The sequence below is a fragment of the Anas platyrhynchos genome, chromosome Z (genome assembly GCF_047663525.1).
Source record: "Anas platyrhynchos isolate ZD024472 breed Pekin duck chromosome Z, IASCAAS_PekinDuck_T2T, whole genome shotgun sequence".
In the NCBI taxonomy this organism is placed as follows: Eukaryota; Metazoa; Chordata; class Aves; order Anseriformes; family Anatidae; genus Anas; species Anas platyrhynchos.
Window position 1 is genome coordinate 18972421 of NC_092621.1, and position 17647 is coordinate 18990067.

At 38.1% G+C, this 17647-nt stretch overlaps 1 protein-coding gene across 3 annotated transcripts in view; it reads left to right on the plus strand.

Annotated features, from left to right (window-relative positions):
• Positions 1–17207, plus strand: part of DDX4 (DEAD-box helicase 4) — a 38083-nt gene extending 20876 nt beyond the window's left edge. For all 3 annotated transcript variants that reach the window (XM_072031069.1, XM_038171360.2, XM_072031070.1), the window contains exons 9-18: positions 1581–1723; positions 2770–2922; positions 4120–4274; positions 6122–6251; positions 7161–7327; positions 8936–9081; positions 9822–9921; positions 12123–12393; positions 12545–12631; positions 15776–17207. In XM_072031069.1, the coding sequence (XP_071887170.1) occupies positions 1581–1723; positions 2770–2922; positions 4120–4274; positions 6122–6251; positions 7161–7327; positions 8936–9081; positions 9822–9921; positions 12123–12393; positions 12545–12631; positions 15776–15856 (1433 nt within the window). In that variant the 3' untranslated portion in view covers positions 15857–17207. The remainder of the gene's footprint in view (positions 1–1580; positions 1724–2769; positions 2923–4119; positions 4275–6121; positions 6252–7160; positions 7328–8935; positions 9082–9821; positions 9922–12122; positions 12394–12544; positions 12632–15775) is intronic.
• Positions 17208–17647: the final 440 nt, after the last annotated feature.

Below are 17647 nucleotides of genomic sequence, written 5' to 3' on the forward strand. Positions count from 1 at the left end.
CCTTTACCTAGCAGACTGTCCCTATCTCAAGCCATGGGAGTTCTTGCACTTTTCTGATACTCCCTCCGTTCCACCTGGTGAGGGTGAGCAGTTGTGTGGTGCTGATCGGCCTGCTGGGGTCAGCACTGGGCCATCCTGAGAACAAACGGAGGGAGAAGTAGATCTCATAAATGTGATCCCTATACCTGAGAGAGTTGTGAGATATGTGAAAAGTTCCTAGCTGTTACACAGGAGAGCACATTGCCACCTGGCTGCTCTGATGCAGGGCCAGTGGCATGGAATGAGAGGGCAGGGAAGCCAAGCAGCTGGGATCCTTCTTTATGGAGGGGGCATTGACAGAGTGACTGGAAAACAGGCACAAGCCCTCAGCTTCTAGAGGGGACTCCTGTCGGGTGTGAAGGAAGGATGTGCCTTCAAGGAAGATTTTGTATGTCACCCAGGCAAGTGGACCAGCAGGGAGAGAGCTATCCAGTACCTGAAGGAACTAGCAACGCTGGAAGTGATTTTTGGTGGCCTGAACAAATAGCAGTTACTCAAAGATTGAGACAGCCAGGTTCACATCCACCCGTGTGGCAGAAGTTTGTACAGAGTGCACCACTGTTGTATGCCAACTCACTGACAGTAATGATCTAGAAAGACAGAGAGGGACAAATGGGTGATGAACTGGCGGGCAACTCCAGCAACATGGAGAAAGTCTTTCTTCCTCCCTGTGGGCCTTTGTCTCGGCAGGTGCAGCAACCCTAAGAGAATTCCTTTCTCTCCACTTCTGTGAACCAATCTCATCTCTTAGGAGTAGGCATTCATGTGCTCAAGAGAGGGGATGTAGTGGGAACACTCACTACGTGCCACTATGTGTGGTGTTACCTGCATGGCCATGGAGAGGACATGAGGAAATGGGATAGAAAATACGCCTCAGCAATAAAGGCATAGGTGTGGGAGTTGCAAGGAAAAACAATCATAAAAGGAGATTCTTCAGGAAAATATCTCCTCCAGTTGGCAGTTCCCCACGGTAGAAGGACTCTTTTTAATTTTGATCTTAATAAAGGGGCTTCTGGTTTGTATTTGAAAGTGAGTAATGAACAATGTGACCAAGACTGGAGGGACCCTGCTTCCTGTGAAAAGTGTTCTATTGGTAACCTTTAGTGAATATCAAATAATTCATTATACATCTGTGTTTATTAGCTTGAAACGTACCTTGCAGAATGCAGAAGTGTAAATGTACTGCCATGACAAATGAATTATCCTTGCTTATTAACAATTTATAGTGTAATGAGTTTTTGTTGTAGAACCGTAGAGCCTAATTTTCTGTGAGTCACTTTTAAACTTGAGAAAATGTGAGATGAGTGCTTTATAAAAATGCTTTACAAAAGTCTGACTTCACATGCAAGTAAATTTTAGGTCTAGTAGTATAAAACTAAATTTTAATCGAATTAGTGTATGAAATTTCTTTCTTACCTAGAAAGTGGAGGAAAGAGCAAATGACGTACCACTGAACTTCCTTTCAATAGCTCCATACTTAAAATAGTCTAAGTTTAAATTTTCTGTTACTGTTCATCAATTTATGTTCTTGTATTCTTAAGGTCCAAAGGTGACGTACATTCCCCCTCCTCCACCTGATGATGAGGAAACAATCTTTGCACGTTATCAAACAGGAATCAATTTTGACAAGTATGATGAAAACATTGTCGAAGTGTCAGGACTTGACCCTCCAGCACCATTAATGGTTAGTAAACTCTTAGTCTTGGAGACTGTATTACATAATTCTGCAAGGATGTATCCTGAGTGTAGTATACAGTCCTAATGAAAATACAGAGTTTGAATATTGGAAACAATACTGTGCTGGAAGGTGATGCCACCTTCCTGGAAGATACAAATTTGAGTTCAAGATTACGTTGACAAATGACAGAAATGGCTTAAAAAAGGTAATGCTGGATGAACAGGAAGTATGTATATTAAGTTACAGAAAACACCAGTTTACGGCTTGTAAAAAAAAAAGGTCTTAGGCAGCAATTTCTAGGAAGGTTGATAGTCATCTTGTTGAAGTTGGTTGTTGGGGAATCTTTAAGATTGTGAATGAATACCTGTTGGAATACTTTTCATTTGGACAAAGGTGGTTTTGAACATCTGTAGCCCCATTTTCTCTTATCTGCAGTTTATTTTTTAAAAGCTCTCTGTAACTTTGCTTCCACAGAATGCCAGTTGGCTAGCTTGAACAACAACAAAAAGACAGACTCATTTTTAGGAAGAAGGATGAGGAAGAATGGCAGAGGCAGGGATGGTAGTAACACGTAGAGTTGATCCCTTTCCCACTCCTACAAAGGTTCTCTCACTGAAGTTAAAATTGTGTTGTCACATATGCTGCTTTTTGCTCCTGAATAGTGATGTTGATTTAACTCCCCTTAGTAGTTTTAGCACAGAGACTGAATATATCCAGTACATGTAACAAAACAGAGTTCTAGTTCATTTTCAGTGTGTCATGGTGCAAATGTTTGAATCCAGATGTAATACACAGCTTCTATGCAGTTCTCCAAATCCTTTACTGACACACAAATACCACTACTTTGCAGGGCATGAGTGGGTTTGAAGAAAACCTTGGGTCTTTCACTTGTGAGAATCTTGACAGTCTAGATGACTGGTGAAACCCCTCCCTCATAATTTAACACACTTCCAGTGTTCAGATGTCTGTATCATATAAACATCTCACTTTTAAAACTCTAACTTACGTAGTTGTATAATGTAAAATGCACATTTTTCTTTTTTCTTCTACAGTCTTTTGAAGAAGCTAGCCTCTGTCAGACTTTAAACAAGAACGTTGCTAGAGCTGGATATTCTAAACTTACACCAGTGCAGAAGTACAGCATTCCTATTATACTGGCAGGGCGGGATTTAATGGCATGTGCCCAGACAGGATCAGGAAAAACTGTAAGCATTTTGTATAACATTTGTTTATACTGGAAATGTGACTTTGAAGTTTTAGATAAATGCCTGTCTTCTCAATAACCATTCTTTTATTGAAAAGCATCTAATGTATTATTTTTTTGTGTTGAATGATTTACTTTGCACAGAAATGGCAAGTGTACTGTTCTTCACAGATATACAGGATGGGTGGATATTCACATTCTCAGGCTTATTATCTTTTTAAATACATCAGTGAACTAATTACTAGGCACAGCAGGCCAGCCTCCAGGTCTGCAGATACTGAAATAGACATACAGGCCATCATGGAAAAAACTCAGTAGTTGGAAGGTTTTGTTTTTTTTTTTTTTTACACTCATGCCAGATTGTAATAGTGTGTCTGGTGTGTTGTCTTGGTTTTACCAGGTCTGATCAGTTTGATGTTTAGTTTCAGACATCTGATCTTAATAATGGAACAGTGACTAGAGTTATGAAGGTGACAGTTGTCTCAACTTTTTAAACTCTCTAATATACTGAAACCTTACCATTGACAGCTCCATACGAGACTATTTGGCTATTAAGCATAGCTATTTGAAGTTCAGTGTAATGTAGAACTCCAGCTGTGTTATGTAGCTTATTAGTTAATGTTTTGAAAAACCTCTCCTGTTTATGGAAAGGAGGTATAGTGTCCAAGTCTTATGCTACAAATATTCTGAATGCTTTTGGGACAACTGTTAAATGTTCTATTTTGGGGGTAATTTGTCTTACTGGTAACTAAGAGTGTTGATGCAGATGTCACAAACTGATGTACTATTGTAATAGTCTAGAGATTAGTGATACATTGGTACCTTACAAATCTGTTAATGGTAATGTAAAGCTTCTAAGTGCATGTTCTAGAAGGGCATTTGATGCCAGGGTTATCAATTACCAGTGTGCATCAGGAGGATGTGTAGAACTGCCCAAAGAACTCAGAAGTAAGGTAGTGCATGATGGTGTTCCTGCATTATTAGACTCTGAAGGTCCAGAGGTGCTTTTGTACTTCACGAGTAGGGAGAAATAAGTTTTGTTGTTCTGTGGTGTGTTCAGGTCAATCCTTTTGCAGTGTGTTTCGCTTGAAGTTGATAGTGTGCTATAGTGCTCCAGCTTTTTAAGATTGATACAAAGCATTTAGTGTAACTGAGTAATGCTTTAAGGCTGAACATATATTAATGCTTTTTTTTTTAGGCAGCTTTTCTCCTACCAATTGTGGCCCAGATGATGAGAGATGGCGTAACTGCCAGTAGCTTTAAAAAGCAGCAAGAGCCAGAATGTATTATTGTTGCCCCAACTCGAGAACTGATAAATCAGATCTTCCTAGAAGCAAGGAAATTTGTGTATGGGTAAGCTTGTGCACTGCTGCCTGGTATTGCTTGTTACTTAATCTGCAAGCCTGCGTTCTTTCAGAAGCTTTCAAAAAATTTTTCTTGCCAGTCAAATGGAATGATTACAGACACTTGCACTTAGGTGGTTAGCAAGTTATTACCATATGGTTAGAAATTTAAACTTTTCATCTTCACATTGGCAAGGATGGGGAGGCTTACTTCGGCTTGTAGAGGAGTACTAAAACTGTCGCATCGTCTTTAGTGATCAGATAATTGAAGAGCTTAAAGAGCTTAAATTTAGCTTGCTTTATTGGTTACTTGCTGTTACTTTCATCTTGACAGAGTTGTGTTAGGGGTTTCAGTGATGGTTTGTAGTACCTCTATACTTTCCAGTGTTTCTGGTCTTGAACAGAAATATTTCCCAGTTCGGGGAAGGTTTTCTTCAGTAGTTCTTCTTCAAAACAAAAGGTTTTAACTTGTCATTGCGGCCTTGGATGTTGCATGATAGATGAGATTACCTTTATGCTAGATTGCTAGTGATTTTTCTGCTATTCAGTGATAGGTTCACCAGTGAATGGAGGAAATACATCAATTATCTGTAATGACTTCTTATTCTTAAAAGGCGGAATGGAGAGCATCACTTTCAGTGCAAAGTCTGGTGGACTTGCCTTTGGTTGTTCAAGCAGACTTTGGCTTGGTGGCTGTTTTTTGCTCTTGGAGGTAGTACATAGCTATTGGCTCAGCATAGTACTAAGAGTAGCGTCTTAATACCTAAAACTGTTTTACTCATGTAGCTAGTTCTACTAATTAATGCTCTTTTAAACTACATACAGACTACTTCACAATAAACTACCTTTTGAATTCAGAAAGCTGCTGCCGCAGCTGCCTGGCAGTAAAAGCAAGATACAACATAAGCCAGTTAAGCAATATCAGGTTGTGAGCCTGTTGCCTCTTCAGTATAGTGTGTGTATTGCTCAGTTCAGATCTGTTATTTTCTTAAGCTCTTCACTTTAGCTCACAAACAGGAATATAAAATATCATCAACTGGTAACATAAATGCTGATATGTTACCAGTCCAACCTACTTATATTTATGATCAAAGTTTTGTGAAAACTTCCAGATAAACAGTAAAAATATACCAGTTGTGATTCAGCCTTGTTATGTATGAAGCTGAATAGTATCTTCAGGAACAGACATCTAGAATTTGAATATGGAAATGCTCATTGCATGAACGTAGAAGCCTAGCAAGTAGCTGAATAAGGTAGTTCATGGTTATAGGGTTGTTCTTTCTACAGAAGGAAATCTGATGCAGTTTTACTTTGTTGATCTAGACAAAAACCTTACCAGAGAGAGTACTAAATGATCCAGTGATGGAAGGTGCTTGCAGTCTTGCGCTTGAGTGTGCTGCGTTCTCCATGTGACTAGTTGCTTTACAAAGATGCACTTTGGTATATGTACTGCACTGTTCTTTTGATATGTGAGAAGCCTCTGAATGGCATATTTTTTGATCCTCGTCCGTCTAAGTCTTCAGTGTGAAAGGGAACAATGTCTAACACATTTCAGTTCTTACTGCAGTGCTCTATCTCAGTTGAAGGATGAGGGAAGAATGCAGGTGAGATGCAGTGTTCATTCCAAGAAAGCCACTTATGCATCCTCTGAAATGGTAGTATGAATGGGAACCTTGAGCTTATTATGAGTGTGTTTTTAGTCTTGGGTCCTGCTTTTGATAATAGGCTGTGCTGTATGGTGAAGGAATTAAACAAGTCAGTTTAAGTTGGTTTGTGGTAAATCTGATCATATGTTTTTCTGTAATAATGCAATTTATCTACATGGCAAATTAATCACACTTCTTTTCTGTACAATAGAACTTGTATAAGGCCTGTTGTGATCTATGGAGGCACGCAAACAGGCCATTCAATTCGTCAGATAATGCAAGGCTGTAATATATTATGTGCGACTCCAGGAAGGCTTCTAGACATTATTGGAAAAGAGAAGGTAAGATTGTGAAACTTAGCCTGAATTCCCTTAAGCACTCTTAGTCTTGCGTATATTGGTGTTCATTATTCAGTTTTGCTAGAAGCAAATACAGAGCCACAAACACCAGGCAGTATGCTGTCTTCGTACTGGCACTTAATCCAAGTGACCTTTTCTTGGAATAACTGAATACCACGAGGATTTTGAAAGTACTGTGAGCCCAGATCTCTTCACTCCTTTTCAGGGCATGCTGATAAATACCAGTCTAGATCAAATTGGCTGCAGTATTCAGCTACATTTTATAGTTAAATAGGTGGAATGTGTTGTCTTAGTTTTCATGGAAAGTTCCGTAGCAGATTTTCTTTTCATGTCTTGCTTGTTTTGCTATAGAACAGCTTTTATCTGCTGGTAGAATTGTGCTGATGTTAATTCTTCGAACTTTTTCATACTGGTTTTGTTCAAAATATAATAAATTTCAGGTGTAACGTATTTGAATTTTTATTCCTCAAGCCATTATAAATTCAAATTGCTTTATAGTGGTGTCTCAGTGATGTTGCACTGGACAAATAATTTAGGAAAAAAAACCCCGTGGTAATACAGTAGAGAGATTGGCTTTCTGTGGTTCTTGGGGTTCTAGTCACAATGAGTCTCCATCAGCAAAGGGAAGTTGTAATGTCCTTTACGTGTCTTCTGATGTTTAATTTTTACAGAACAAAGAGTTTTCTGAGAACATGTGAGGGAGAGAACCTAAGACTTGAACACAGTTTCATTTCAAATAAAAGAAAATGCATGATAAGGACTGATCTTGTTTGTCAATAATTAAATTCTATTTGAAAGGAGTAAAAGATGTATTTTGGCAGCTAAGACATTATTTTAAGTGTGTGCTGTCATTGAATCAATGCAATTTTTCTTTCACCGAAATATTTACAGATTGGTTTGTGTGAATTGAAATACTTGGTGCTAGATGAAGCAGACCGCATGCTTGATATGGGTTTTGGCTTAGATATGAAGAAGCTGATTTCTTCCCCAGACATGCCATCAAAAGAAAACCGCCAAACACTGATGTTTAGTGCCACTTTCCCTGAAGAAGTTCAGAGGTAAGCTAAATAAAAATGGAAATAGAGCTGAAGGTGTACTTTTGTAGAGCTGAATGTCAGAAGAATTAAGTATATTAAGTATTTTTAAAACTTACAAACTTGCTAGAGTATACTGAAAAGCTATACAGTTAACATTTCTTGCTGAAGACTTGTCTTTTTTTCTAAACAACAGATATCCTAACTTGTATAGATGAAAGATGAATTGCTTAATTTAGCTGGGGAGTCTCAGGGAAGCTGTGAAATATGTCTGAAAGCTCTTGAATTCTACTACTTCTGCAGCAATCCTCGTCCTACCTCTATTTGTCTCCTGCCCTTATTGCTCCATATATTTGTGCAAGCACAAAAGCAGTGATTCTGCTGTGTTCAAAAGGCAGCACCAGTACTTCTATTTTTGCTGTCAGGGTGAAGTTTAAACAAACAGCTCAATGGTTGCTCAACTCACCAGCCTTTCTGACATACCGTTCTTTATATGCACGAGTGCTCTTTGGTTTTGGTAATTCTGAAACTTCTCTAATGTGTTTTAGATGAATGTTAAAGCTCTATCATTCACTACCCTTAAGGTTCTACTTCCCAAGCAGAGATCAAATTTCAGCAGATGGTAATGGTGTTGCTGAGCCTGGCAAACCACGGGAGGAATCCTTGGTCTCTGGATCTCTAGGTTATCTTCATAAGTTTGTTTTGGCTAATAGTCTTGCTACATGTTTCTGCTGCATAATGAGGGATGAGTGTAATTAACAACCTCAGAAAAGAGAGAGTCTTTAACTGTGCAAGACATACACTGACTGCTTCTTTTTAAAACAAAGCAAAACACTATCTTGCTGCTGTCAGTCCTGCGGGATTTGCAAATGCTGATAAAAGACTTCAGAAACTTGAGTGCTTGTATCACAGTTCAGAAATCTGATAATATTTTTGTCACCTTTTGAAATCGCAATGCCTAAAAGTGATCTTCTCAGTTTAGAGAGTGAAAAGCTCCTTCTCTGGAATCGTTTTTTCTTCCCAGGGATTTACTGCTTTTCTGATTCTGGAATCAGAAAACCTATTTTTTTTCTTTATTCTACTTTCAAAACAACTTCGAATAGTGTAGGTAGGACATGGTGCTCTCTTTGGCCCTGTTAATTTCATGCTCTCCTGCGCTTTCATTCAGTCCTTTTAGAGTGTAGTCAGATTTAGTTTAAGCATACCTTTTGGCTTTATTCCTGAACTTGGGTAATTAAGACTCTTTCTAGGTAGAGGAGTTGAGAGCCATGGTTTTCCTATTTTTTTCAACAGTCATTAAAGTTGGTGCTGTCTCTCAAAGGTCAGTTTCAAATTCTGGACTTCCAGACAGTGATGAAATAGTGTCCCAAGAAAGGTTCTGTGAGCATCTGTGTCAATAAACCATTTTACTTCAAGTATGTATGTGGATTTCTTAATTTTTTTGTACAGCAGTTTAGAAAACAATAGACTTCTAGCTTTTTTTAAAAATTGCATATACGGTTTTATAATCTCTGCCATCTGAGGAATGGTGTAAGTAATTGTGATGCTTACAACACATGAAGTCGCTTGATCTTAAAGCAAAAATAAGCTACACAATAGACTTCAAATTGCTCAATTTTCTTTCTTTTCAAGGCTGGCTGGTGAATTTTTGAAAATGGACTACCTATTTGTTGTTGTTGGACATGTGGGTGGAGCCTGCAGTGATGTTCAGCAAAGTATTCTTTTGGTTCCCCAGTATTCCAAGAGGGATAAGCTCATAGAAATTCTGCATATGACAGGTAGCTTTCCTTACTACTAATTGTCTTCCAGGGATACAATCACTTCTAAATCTGTGCTTTTGCTTATAAACGGGTCATGGTTTAATTTACAACATTATTGACTGAAGTTTTTTCAATCATTTTTCAGGGAGTTACAGGTTTTAGACTTGTTAGTGTTACCACTATTTATCAGAGTCTCACCTCTGAGTAGTGGCAGAGAAGCTTCCCAGATGGTTAGTTTCTTTGCATGGACATGTAGTAACTGCTTTAGAACCTGGTGGTATTACCTCCAGAGTGTGGGCCTACTAAATGAAAGTGAACCTCTGGGCCTGTCCCAGGTGCCATGGCTGGGATGTTTACAGTGATGATCTGAATGCATCATATGTTTTAATGTTCAAAACTGGGAGTGAGTTTGGTGCTCCCTTTGGTGTACCTTAGTGGTGTTTAGTATTCAGAATTGTGTCATGTCAATCTACATGCTATAGAAAGAGACTTCATACTGAGACTTACCACAGAGCGGAATCTGTATTTCATCTCTCTGCTAAGGAGAAACATGATGCACTAGTGTTCATCTGAGTTTGTGTTGATCGGGAAATTGATGGATTGAATTAGCTCAACACAGTCAAGAAATTGTATCTATTAGCTAAAGCCTTTATTCAAAGCCATTTCTTACACTAGATATTAGAAGTAACTGTAGCTGTGAATAGTGAAACTGCATCAGGTTTCAAACTGCAATAGATCTGAACTCTTGTTCAACGTAGGTAATGAACGAACCATGGTGTTTGTGGAGACAAAGAAAAAAGCAGACTACATTGCAGCCTTTCTTTGTCAAGAAAACATACCAACCACTAGCATCCATGGGTAAGTATTAAGTGAAAGTTGGTTAAGTATTTTTTCAGTGAAAGCTGGTAATAATCTTAGAAGTTTTTTCTTGAACTTTCATGTTTGTGACTTAGCTTTTATTGGCTCAGATTGCCTTGTAATCTTCAGCACCTGAACTGTGTTGAAAATGCAGTGTTTCTGAAGGCCAGTTCTCACTGCATATGCTGAGTATCTATCTTCATGGTTTACCACACTTCAAATGCTCTGTAAGAGCTGGAAATATAATACATGACATACATTATCATTCTCCTTTACACTGTAAACATTTATGGGTGTGCAAAGCCTGATGTTGTAGTAGTTGATAGCACTTTTGCAAAGAAAACTTGACAGTGCTGCTCTGTAATACTTACCACTGTCTGATGTTGTAGGTGCAGGATCAATCTTGGTGGTTGAGCATACTTCAAATGCTCTGTAAGAGCTGAAGGATCTTATACCTGCTGCTAAACAATAAAATTAGGATATAATAAATTGGGTAGAATCAAAAGGTGTTTATATGTAGATTCTGTCATAATTTGCATGACCAAAAAAGATACCGATGTTAGTGGCAAGATGGTGTTCATGAACTAAAGTGGCAGTTGTGGATCTTCCAGTCTGTCTTACAGGTTTCCTAAAGTCTTAAGTCCAGCCATATCCTGTACAGGCTTTTGATGCTATTGTTTTCCTTCTTGATGTGTTCATGGACTTCTAACACTAGAGTTTGGTGTAAAGAGAAAGTTCTTCTAATTTGTATTTGCATTCTAATCATCAGTGTTGTGTTTCTGAACAAATGCTGAGAAACAAGGTGGGATGCTCACTAATTTGAGGTCTAAGGCAATCTGTCTTTCACATAATGAGCTGAAACATAGTATTTTTATGTCGAAATCTAGGCTAGCTAACTGAATCTTGAGATGCATAGTGAGCTGCAAAATGTCAAAGTAATTGTGTTATTTTTCATCTTGTAATTTAGAGGAATGGTCTTGGATGTCTTCTGTTTTGGATGATGTTTTGACAAACATCAGAATACCAAGGCCGTAGATAGGTTAAAATAACCTTTATAGAACTGATAAAAAAAAAAAAGTCTGTATCCTATGTACTGTCATTTTCACAAACATGAAAGATCTTTTTGAGAAGATCAGGCCTGTGCGTGGCTGGCCTGAATTGTGATTGTACAACCTGTCTTGTGTGGAAGGAGTTTTCTTAATGCATTCTGGTAGAATTATTATGCAGTGAATTAAAGTATAATTACGAATAGAATATCTAGTTTCATGGAATCTGCTGACTTGTCAGAGCTACCTGAGCTCTTTGAGTTGAAGTGTGTTATAATAGTTGGCTCTTCTCTGGGATAGTGTCCTACCAGGCTTAAAGAAATGTCACACATGCACAGGATTAAACAGAGCACTGTTTTTTAGCTTTCTAATTTGTTCTTTCAGTTAGACAATAAAGAACATGAGTTAAACTCAGATCTATGGTATTATAGATAATCTATAAACACTCTTTAAAAATGCAAAACCCAGAGCAAATCTAATTTTCTTCTGGTGATTAAAAAAAAAAGACCTATACTGTTGGCTCCTATACTGGATCCTATGCAAGAAGCTACATGGAATCCATCTTTAATAATCTGGCTTAATGCAGAGTAGTGGGAAAAGCACTTTTAGCTATGGCATAAAGAAACAGTTGAACAAGTGGATCTTAAGGGAGACAATGAGTATGATATGGTTCTTTTGTAATGGCGTGAATTACTAATTACTAACTAAAATGCTCATCTCTGTGACAGAGCATTCTATAGAAATGAACTCCGAATTTGTGGCTTAAAACACTTAACTAATTTGTATGCTTGAGAATGGAGTTCTTCTGTCTTTTCCTTCTTTCAACATTTATGGTTGCCATAACATCCTTCTTTTCTGCTTTGTATGCTCAACTTTGAGAGTGTTTTGTTTACCTCTAATTGGACTGTAGATGCACTGATGAAATGGTTCTAATACATGTTATTCTCTCAAAAAATGTAATTTCTCTGGAGGCATAAGTTGCTATGTCTTACTGCTGTGTTAGTTAAAAAAAATCAGAAATCTTTAACTGGTAGGATATTGGGGTTGTTTTTTCAGGAACTACTTCTGTCTTTGAGTCATGGCCTTTTAACTTGTATCTTAAATAATACTGCAGATTTTAGAGACACCCATTCTAACAGTATTTCTTTTTGGCAGAGATAGGGAACAGAGAGAGAGAGAGGTAGCTCTTCAGGATTTTCGTTCTGGCAAATGTCCAGTTCTGGTGGCAACTTCAGTGGCAGCAAGAGGCCTGGATATTGAAAATGTTCAGCATGTTATTAATTTCGATCTTCCTTCGACAATTGAAGTGTATGTACACCGAATTGGACGAACTGGTCGTTGTGGAAATATCGGCAAAGCAATTTCATTTTTTGATAATGGTTCAGATGGCCATCTTGCGCAACCTCTAGTTAAAGTGCTTTCAGATGTAAGTTTCAAATTGTAGTGCTCAACTTTACTTTTATTTTAGGATCTCACTTTAACATACTAAGCAAGTATTATTTCTTTGCTTGTAGAAACTGTTAATATGAATTGGCAAAGCAGTGGAAGACTCTAAATTTACTTTTCTAATTATGTAGGCTCATCAGGAAGTTCCTGTTTGGTTGGAAGAACTTGCTTTTAGTGTTCAAAGAACAAATCCCGTTATGTCTGTTAATACCCAAAAGGTAAGTCTGAAAATGAAGTGGGAGCCTTGGCTTTTGGAATTCTGTGTAAATATAAAAGTGTGGTTAGCAATGTACATGTATATACCAAGTATATATTGCTGAAACTTTGGGCTGTAATTGTGTCCCTTATCTTAGTTGTGCATCTTCAGAATACTCAGTACTTCTGAAATTCATGTTGGATAACTTGTTTAACTTTTTAAGAGTTAGACTTCAGAGACTGTTTAGACTGGAGCCTTGCTAGCTGCATTAGTCTTGATCTGCATTGTCAAGTGACTCTAGAAGAAAAGGTTTGTGCAGACATGCACAAAGGCTGTAGTATCAAAAACTTCCCTACTACATACGTTGGAACAAAGAGTTGCTAGTTACACAGTCACTGCTTATTATGAATCACTCAATCGAGTAATTCATTTGACTGAAAACTTTAAAGCAGTTACAGCTAGATTCATGTCCTAATCTGATCCGTGTTATAATTGTTCATAATGTCTGTGATAAAGAATCGTCTGGTTTCTTAGGGTTGATGTTACCAGGTGTTAAAATACAGCTTGACTAAATGAGTCAGTCTGGGTGGCGTAGCTCCCAAATCCCTTTTTAGTTCTATGCATGTTCCTACTTGGAATGTTTTTTTTTTCAATTGATGTTTAATATTTCTTGGTATTATGTACTTGAATTTTCATGCCTTCAGTAAAAGCCTTTCCTTGATCTCTTGCTTACATAAGAACTGCATTGCATTTCAGTTGCATCCCAAATGTCAATATTGTTAGAGACCTCAGAAACAATTACTCAGTCTATGCTCACACAGTATATGAAGCTAGAGTTATTCAAGTTTAGATCTTGCTGTTTTGAGTGATCTTTTTGTGTCCCATAACTAGTGAAAGTAAAGGATGTTTTATCTGTATCTACCTTCCTGTCCAGCTCCCTAATCAGATCTGTTTTTTTTCCTACTTCGGGTCTTCATTGGGACCTCAGTTACACACTTAAACTTATGCTTCTTTCTCTTGAAAGCAGCCTCAGTGGACCTTTCTTCTGATTTGTGTTCAAGGATGTTTTATTTGTTTAGATCACTTCCAAAGGCATATTCATCAGTCTTAATCTAGCTTGCTTCCAAAAAGTTAGGGGAGGCAAGTTGGAAATCAGGAAAAATTGCTTCTCAGGAAGAGTGATTCAGCATTAGAACGGGTTGGCCAGAGTTGGAGTCACCGTCACTGGGGGGGTGTTCAAAGAAGGTGTTGAGGTAAGGGGTGCAGCTGATTAACTGTTACGGGCCTGGTCGGATTCAGGGTTCTGAACTATCACAATCACAGGTTCACCAGTAACACATTAACCCTTAGGGGTCTGGTTGGATTCAGAGCACTGAACTACCATGGTCACGGATTCACCAATAACGTATAAATGCCCTTACTCTAGCTGTGTTTAATGAGAGCTATCACAGCTAGGAACAATGCAATCAAGTGTGATTTATTACAGCAACAGGTACACAGGTTCCTTGAATTGCTGGCGATAGTGACTGTCTGCAAAACCAAGCTAGCATGTGTGAAATACACAGGTGTGCAGCCTGGAAATTAACGTGTTAAAAGGCACAAAGACTCTAGAGAGATTTCTAAGTTTCAGTGGAGACACCCAGTATAACCAAGTGTTCAAATCTCACCCAAAGGCATCCCAGTTGCTTGGGGGGGGGGGGAAGAGAGGCTCAGCCCGTCGATTGATCCCAGGGGTCAAGAGGTCCTCGGGACGGTATCTCCCCTGATGGTGGTATCTTCCCTAACATCCCCTCTCTCATTCAGCATGATAGCATCTAAGGTTGGAAGCCTAGGGAACGCTCAGGTAATGCAGCTATGCCCTACCCTGACAGCCTCTTCAATGCTGTACATTTTCTTTAAAATGTGAATGTTAGTTTTATTTTCCTTGTTACTTTAGGCAATTGCACCACAAAAGGTTGGACGTGGTGCTTAGGGACATACTGGTGGTACTTATTGGGTAATACTGGTGGTAGGGGGAGGGTTGGACCAGATGATCTTGGAGGTGTTTTCCAAACTTTGTGGTTCTATGAAATCTTAGACTTGTAGAACTGAGTCAGTCTTTCATGTCCTTTGCGACCTCTGAATTACAAAATCTGATACTGACTTCTGTTCCACACACATGAGTTTCAGAGAAAATCTAATTGCTGTTCATGAAGCCTTGGGAATGCTGCCTTCTTAATAATACATATTCAGTGCATGAACTCTGGAGTTGGAGATCATCAAACTCTAATGCCTTCTTTACAAGTCCTTCTAAAAACAGTCATTCCTGAAGACTGTGCCTTCCTAATGTCCTGCCCATCAGGCAGCTTATCTGCTTTGCAAATAAAACATTGGTGTGATATCACCAATTTCCATCAAAAATCCAAAACACAGCCTTTTATGAGCCTCTAGGAAGAAAATTAACCCTGTCTCAGCCAAAACCACAACACCTAATGAGCTCTTTTTCCACTGAAATAAACTAGTAATGCTGTTTTTTTCCTACTGCTTTATTATTAATGAGAGACCTGTATCTGATGTTCTGTAGTGGTGCTAATAAATCCATCACCTGCAGTAGGCTTCTGCTGTTATGTGGGCATAATAAGGATGCTGATGACCTCTTTCCTGGGGAAGGAAGATTCCATCTTAATTTGTGTGCAATATTCACTTTCTCTTTCAACTGGAATGGATGCAAGGGTAATTTGATGATGAAATGATGAACTTGAAACTGGACTCTGTTGGAGGCTTTTATCTGACTATTTTGGAACTATCTTTTAGGTGACAGGCTTAATCAACTTCCCAAAGGAAAAGGGTATTACTGATGTGATGTGACTTTACTTTAGTGATGGAGGCAGAGAGCCTTAAGACAGAGAAGGAAGTTTTGCCCCAAGGTTCTGTTAATTGATTTGTATTGGATAAGGGAAGAAGTTAGGATTTAGTCTTGGGGAAAGATTATTCCCACTCCTGATTAAAACTGAGGTTGATAAAAGTGCATTAATTTCAGACTGGGGTCTGACACACATGGAAGGTTAATGATAAAGTTTCTGCATTTACTTAAAGAAAAATGTTCAGATGACATTGAGAGTCATGAACGCAAACTGCTTAAAACAATTTTAAGTGATTCTAAACTAGTACCTCTTCTGTTTTCTAGAGTTATGAAGGCAGCAGCAGCATGAACCCAGAAAGAGAGAGGATGTCAAGTTCCGCAAATTCATTTGAGTCATGGGATTAAAGCCAATTTAGTACCAAACTGTTTTATTCTCTTGTGTTTTAAGTGAGCTGTTTTTCTAAATGCTCATTATTGTTAATGTTTATGGAATATCTGATATTTACAACCTAGCTTGTATCTTACACTGATGCTTTTGTCAATGTATGCATACTCAGTTACGATGAACCCAGGGTTGATTATAATAATATGAAATGGCTCTTGCCTTCCTACATACAGGAAAAAAAATTAAGGTATTTCTTAAGTGTTAAATGGTTCAGTATGTTGCTATAAGAGATGGGATGTTCAGTATGTTGCTGTAACAGGTGGGGTGTTCGGTATGTTGCTATAATAGGTGGGATGTATTGCTGTAACAGGTGGGATGTGATACCTGTTTTGTTTGCAAGTGGAATTTAGGAGATCCCTTGAACTTACTGCTTTGTTACCAGAATTTTGCCTGAGAACATAGTTCTCTGAAGACCTGTTTTGGGAGAGAGCTTTACGTAAAGAGTGCATCTAAAATTATTGTCCCTGCATTTTCAACAGGACAGTTTTGAAATCTGTGCCAAATGATGAGGTGACAATCTTAAGGAGCTGTTAAACATGTTGTAAACAATTACTTAATAAAAACTTCATCTTTTTTTTTTTTCAAACTTTTAAGCCTTTGTATTGATGGCTGCTTCTACAATAAATACACACAAACAAAAAAATATGTATAATTGCAGCTTTGTGAGCTGGTACTTTTTCAACATGCATGAAATATGTGGTCTTGGTATGGAACTAAAGATAAACGGCTGCATTCACAACTCATTTGAAATACACTGTAATACCAAGCAGCCTTTTGAGAAGGATGGAAACCAGATCTATGTGTGGTATGTTTTTGCCTTCGACAGACATGTAATGTACTCTTCTGGTATCTCTTGTGGAAAAGTTTTCTTCAGAGCAAGCTTGGTGGTTTGTCTGTAAGAGTTTCCCAGACTTATAGAAGCTATGTAAACAGACATTAAGAGTTTTACAAAGAGATTTTCATAAAGTTGCTTTTTCCTTGATTTTTTTTATTTACCAGCTACAAGGATGTGTGTCACTGCCCCATAGGAAAATGGTAAATAGTAATTTGTAATGTCTTGAACAGCTGAATAAGCTTACAAGCTTCTCTTGTTTGCAGGTATTCAGCACACGATACCAAGTGCTATTTTTTGTACGGTCTTCCCTCTTAGTATAGGGAAATAATACTTACCATCTGTGCTTGCAGGACTGAAAGTTTAATGTGAGTATCAGAACTGACTGGGCAGTACTATGCAATTTGTTATTGTGGTGGAGCACGCTGCTGTTCTTTCTGTATTTCTTTGAAAAATACTTAAATACCTATTTAAAAATACTTAAACTGTGGTTTTACTGCTACATATTGTACAGAAAAGTAAGTTTTAATTGTAGATGCACCTTCACTTAACTTACTGTAAGCAGTGGATGTCTGTTAACTTGAAGTCTTGAGTACAATGTCCTGGGTGGCACAACTCCTTTTTCTGACAACTCTTCTTGAGGATCTGTGTACCCATTCTGAATTTCAGGTAAGAAATCGGGGGTGCTTTTGATTTGTTGGTAGGACATGCATATGAACAGTAATTTCTGGAGGAAACTGTACAGTTGTCTTGTACTTCTCTGAAAAGCAAACAAAATAACTACAGTAATGGGTCACATTTATCCTAGAGCAAACCTATGAAGGGAACTAACTTAGCCTTAGTTCTAGACCTGTTCTTCAGGCTTACATTTTATGTGTAGCTTCTGAAGTAATTATTAGAACAGCTTTTAGTACATATT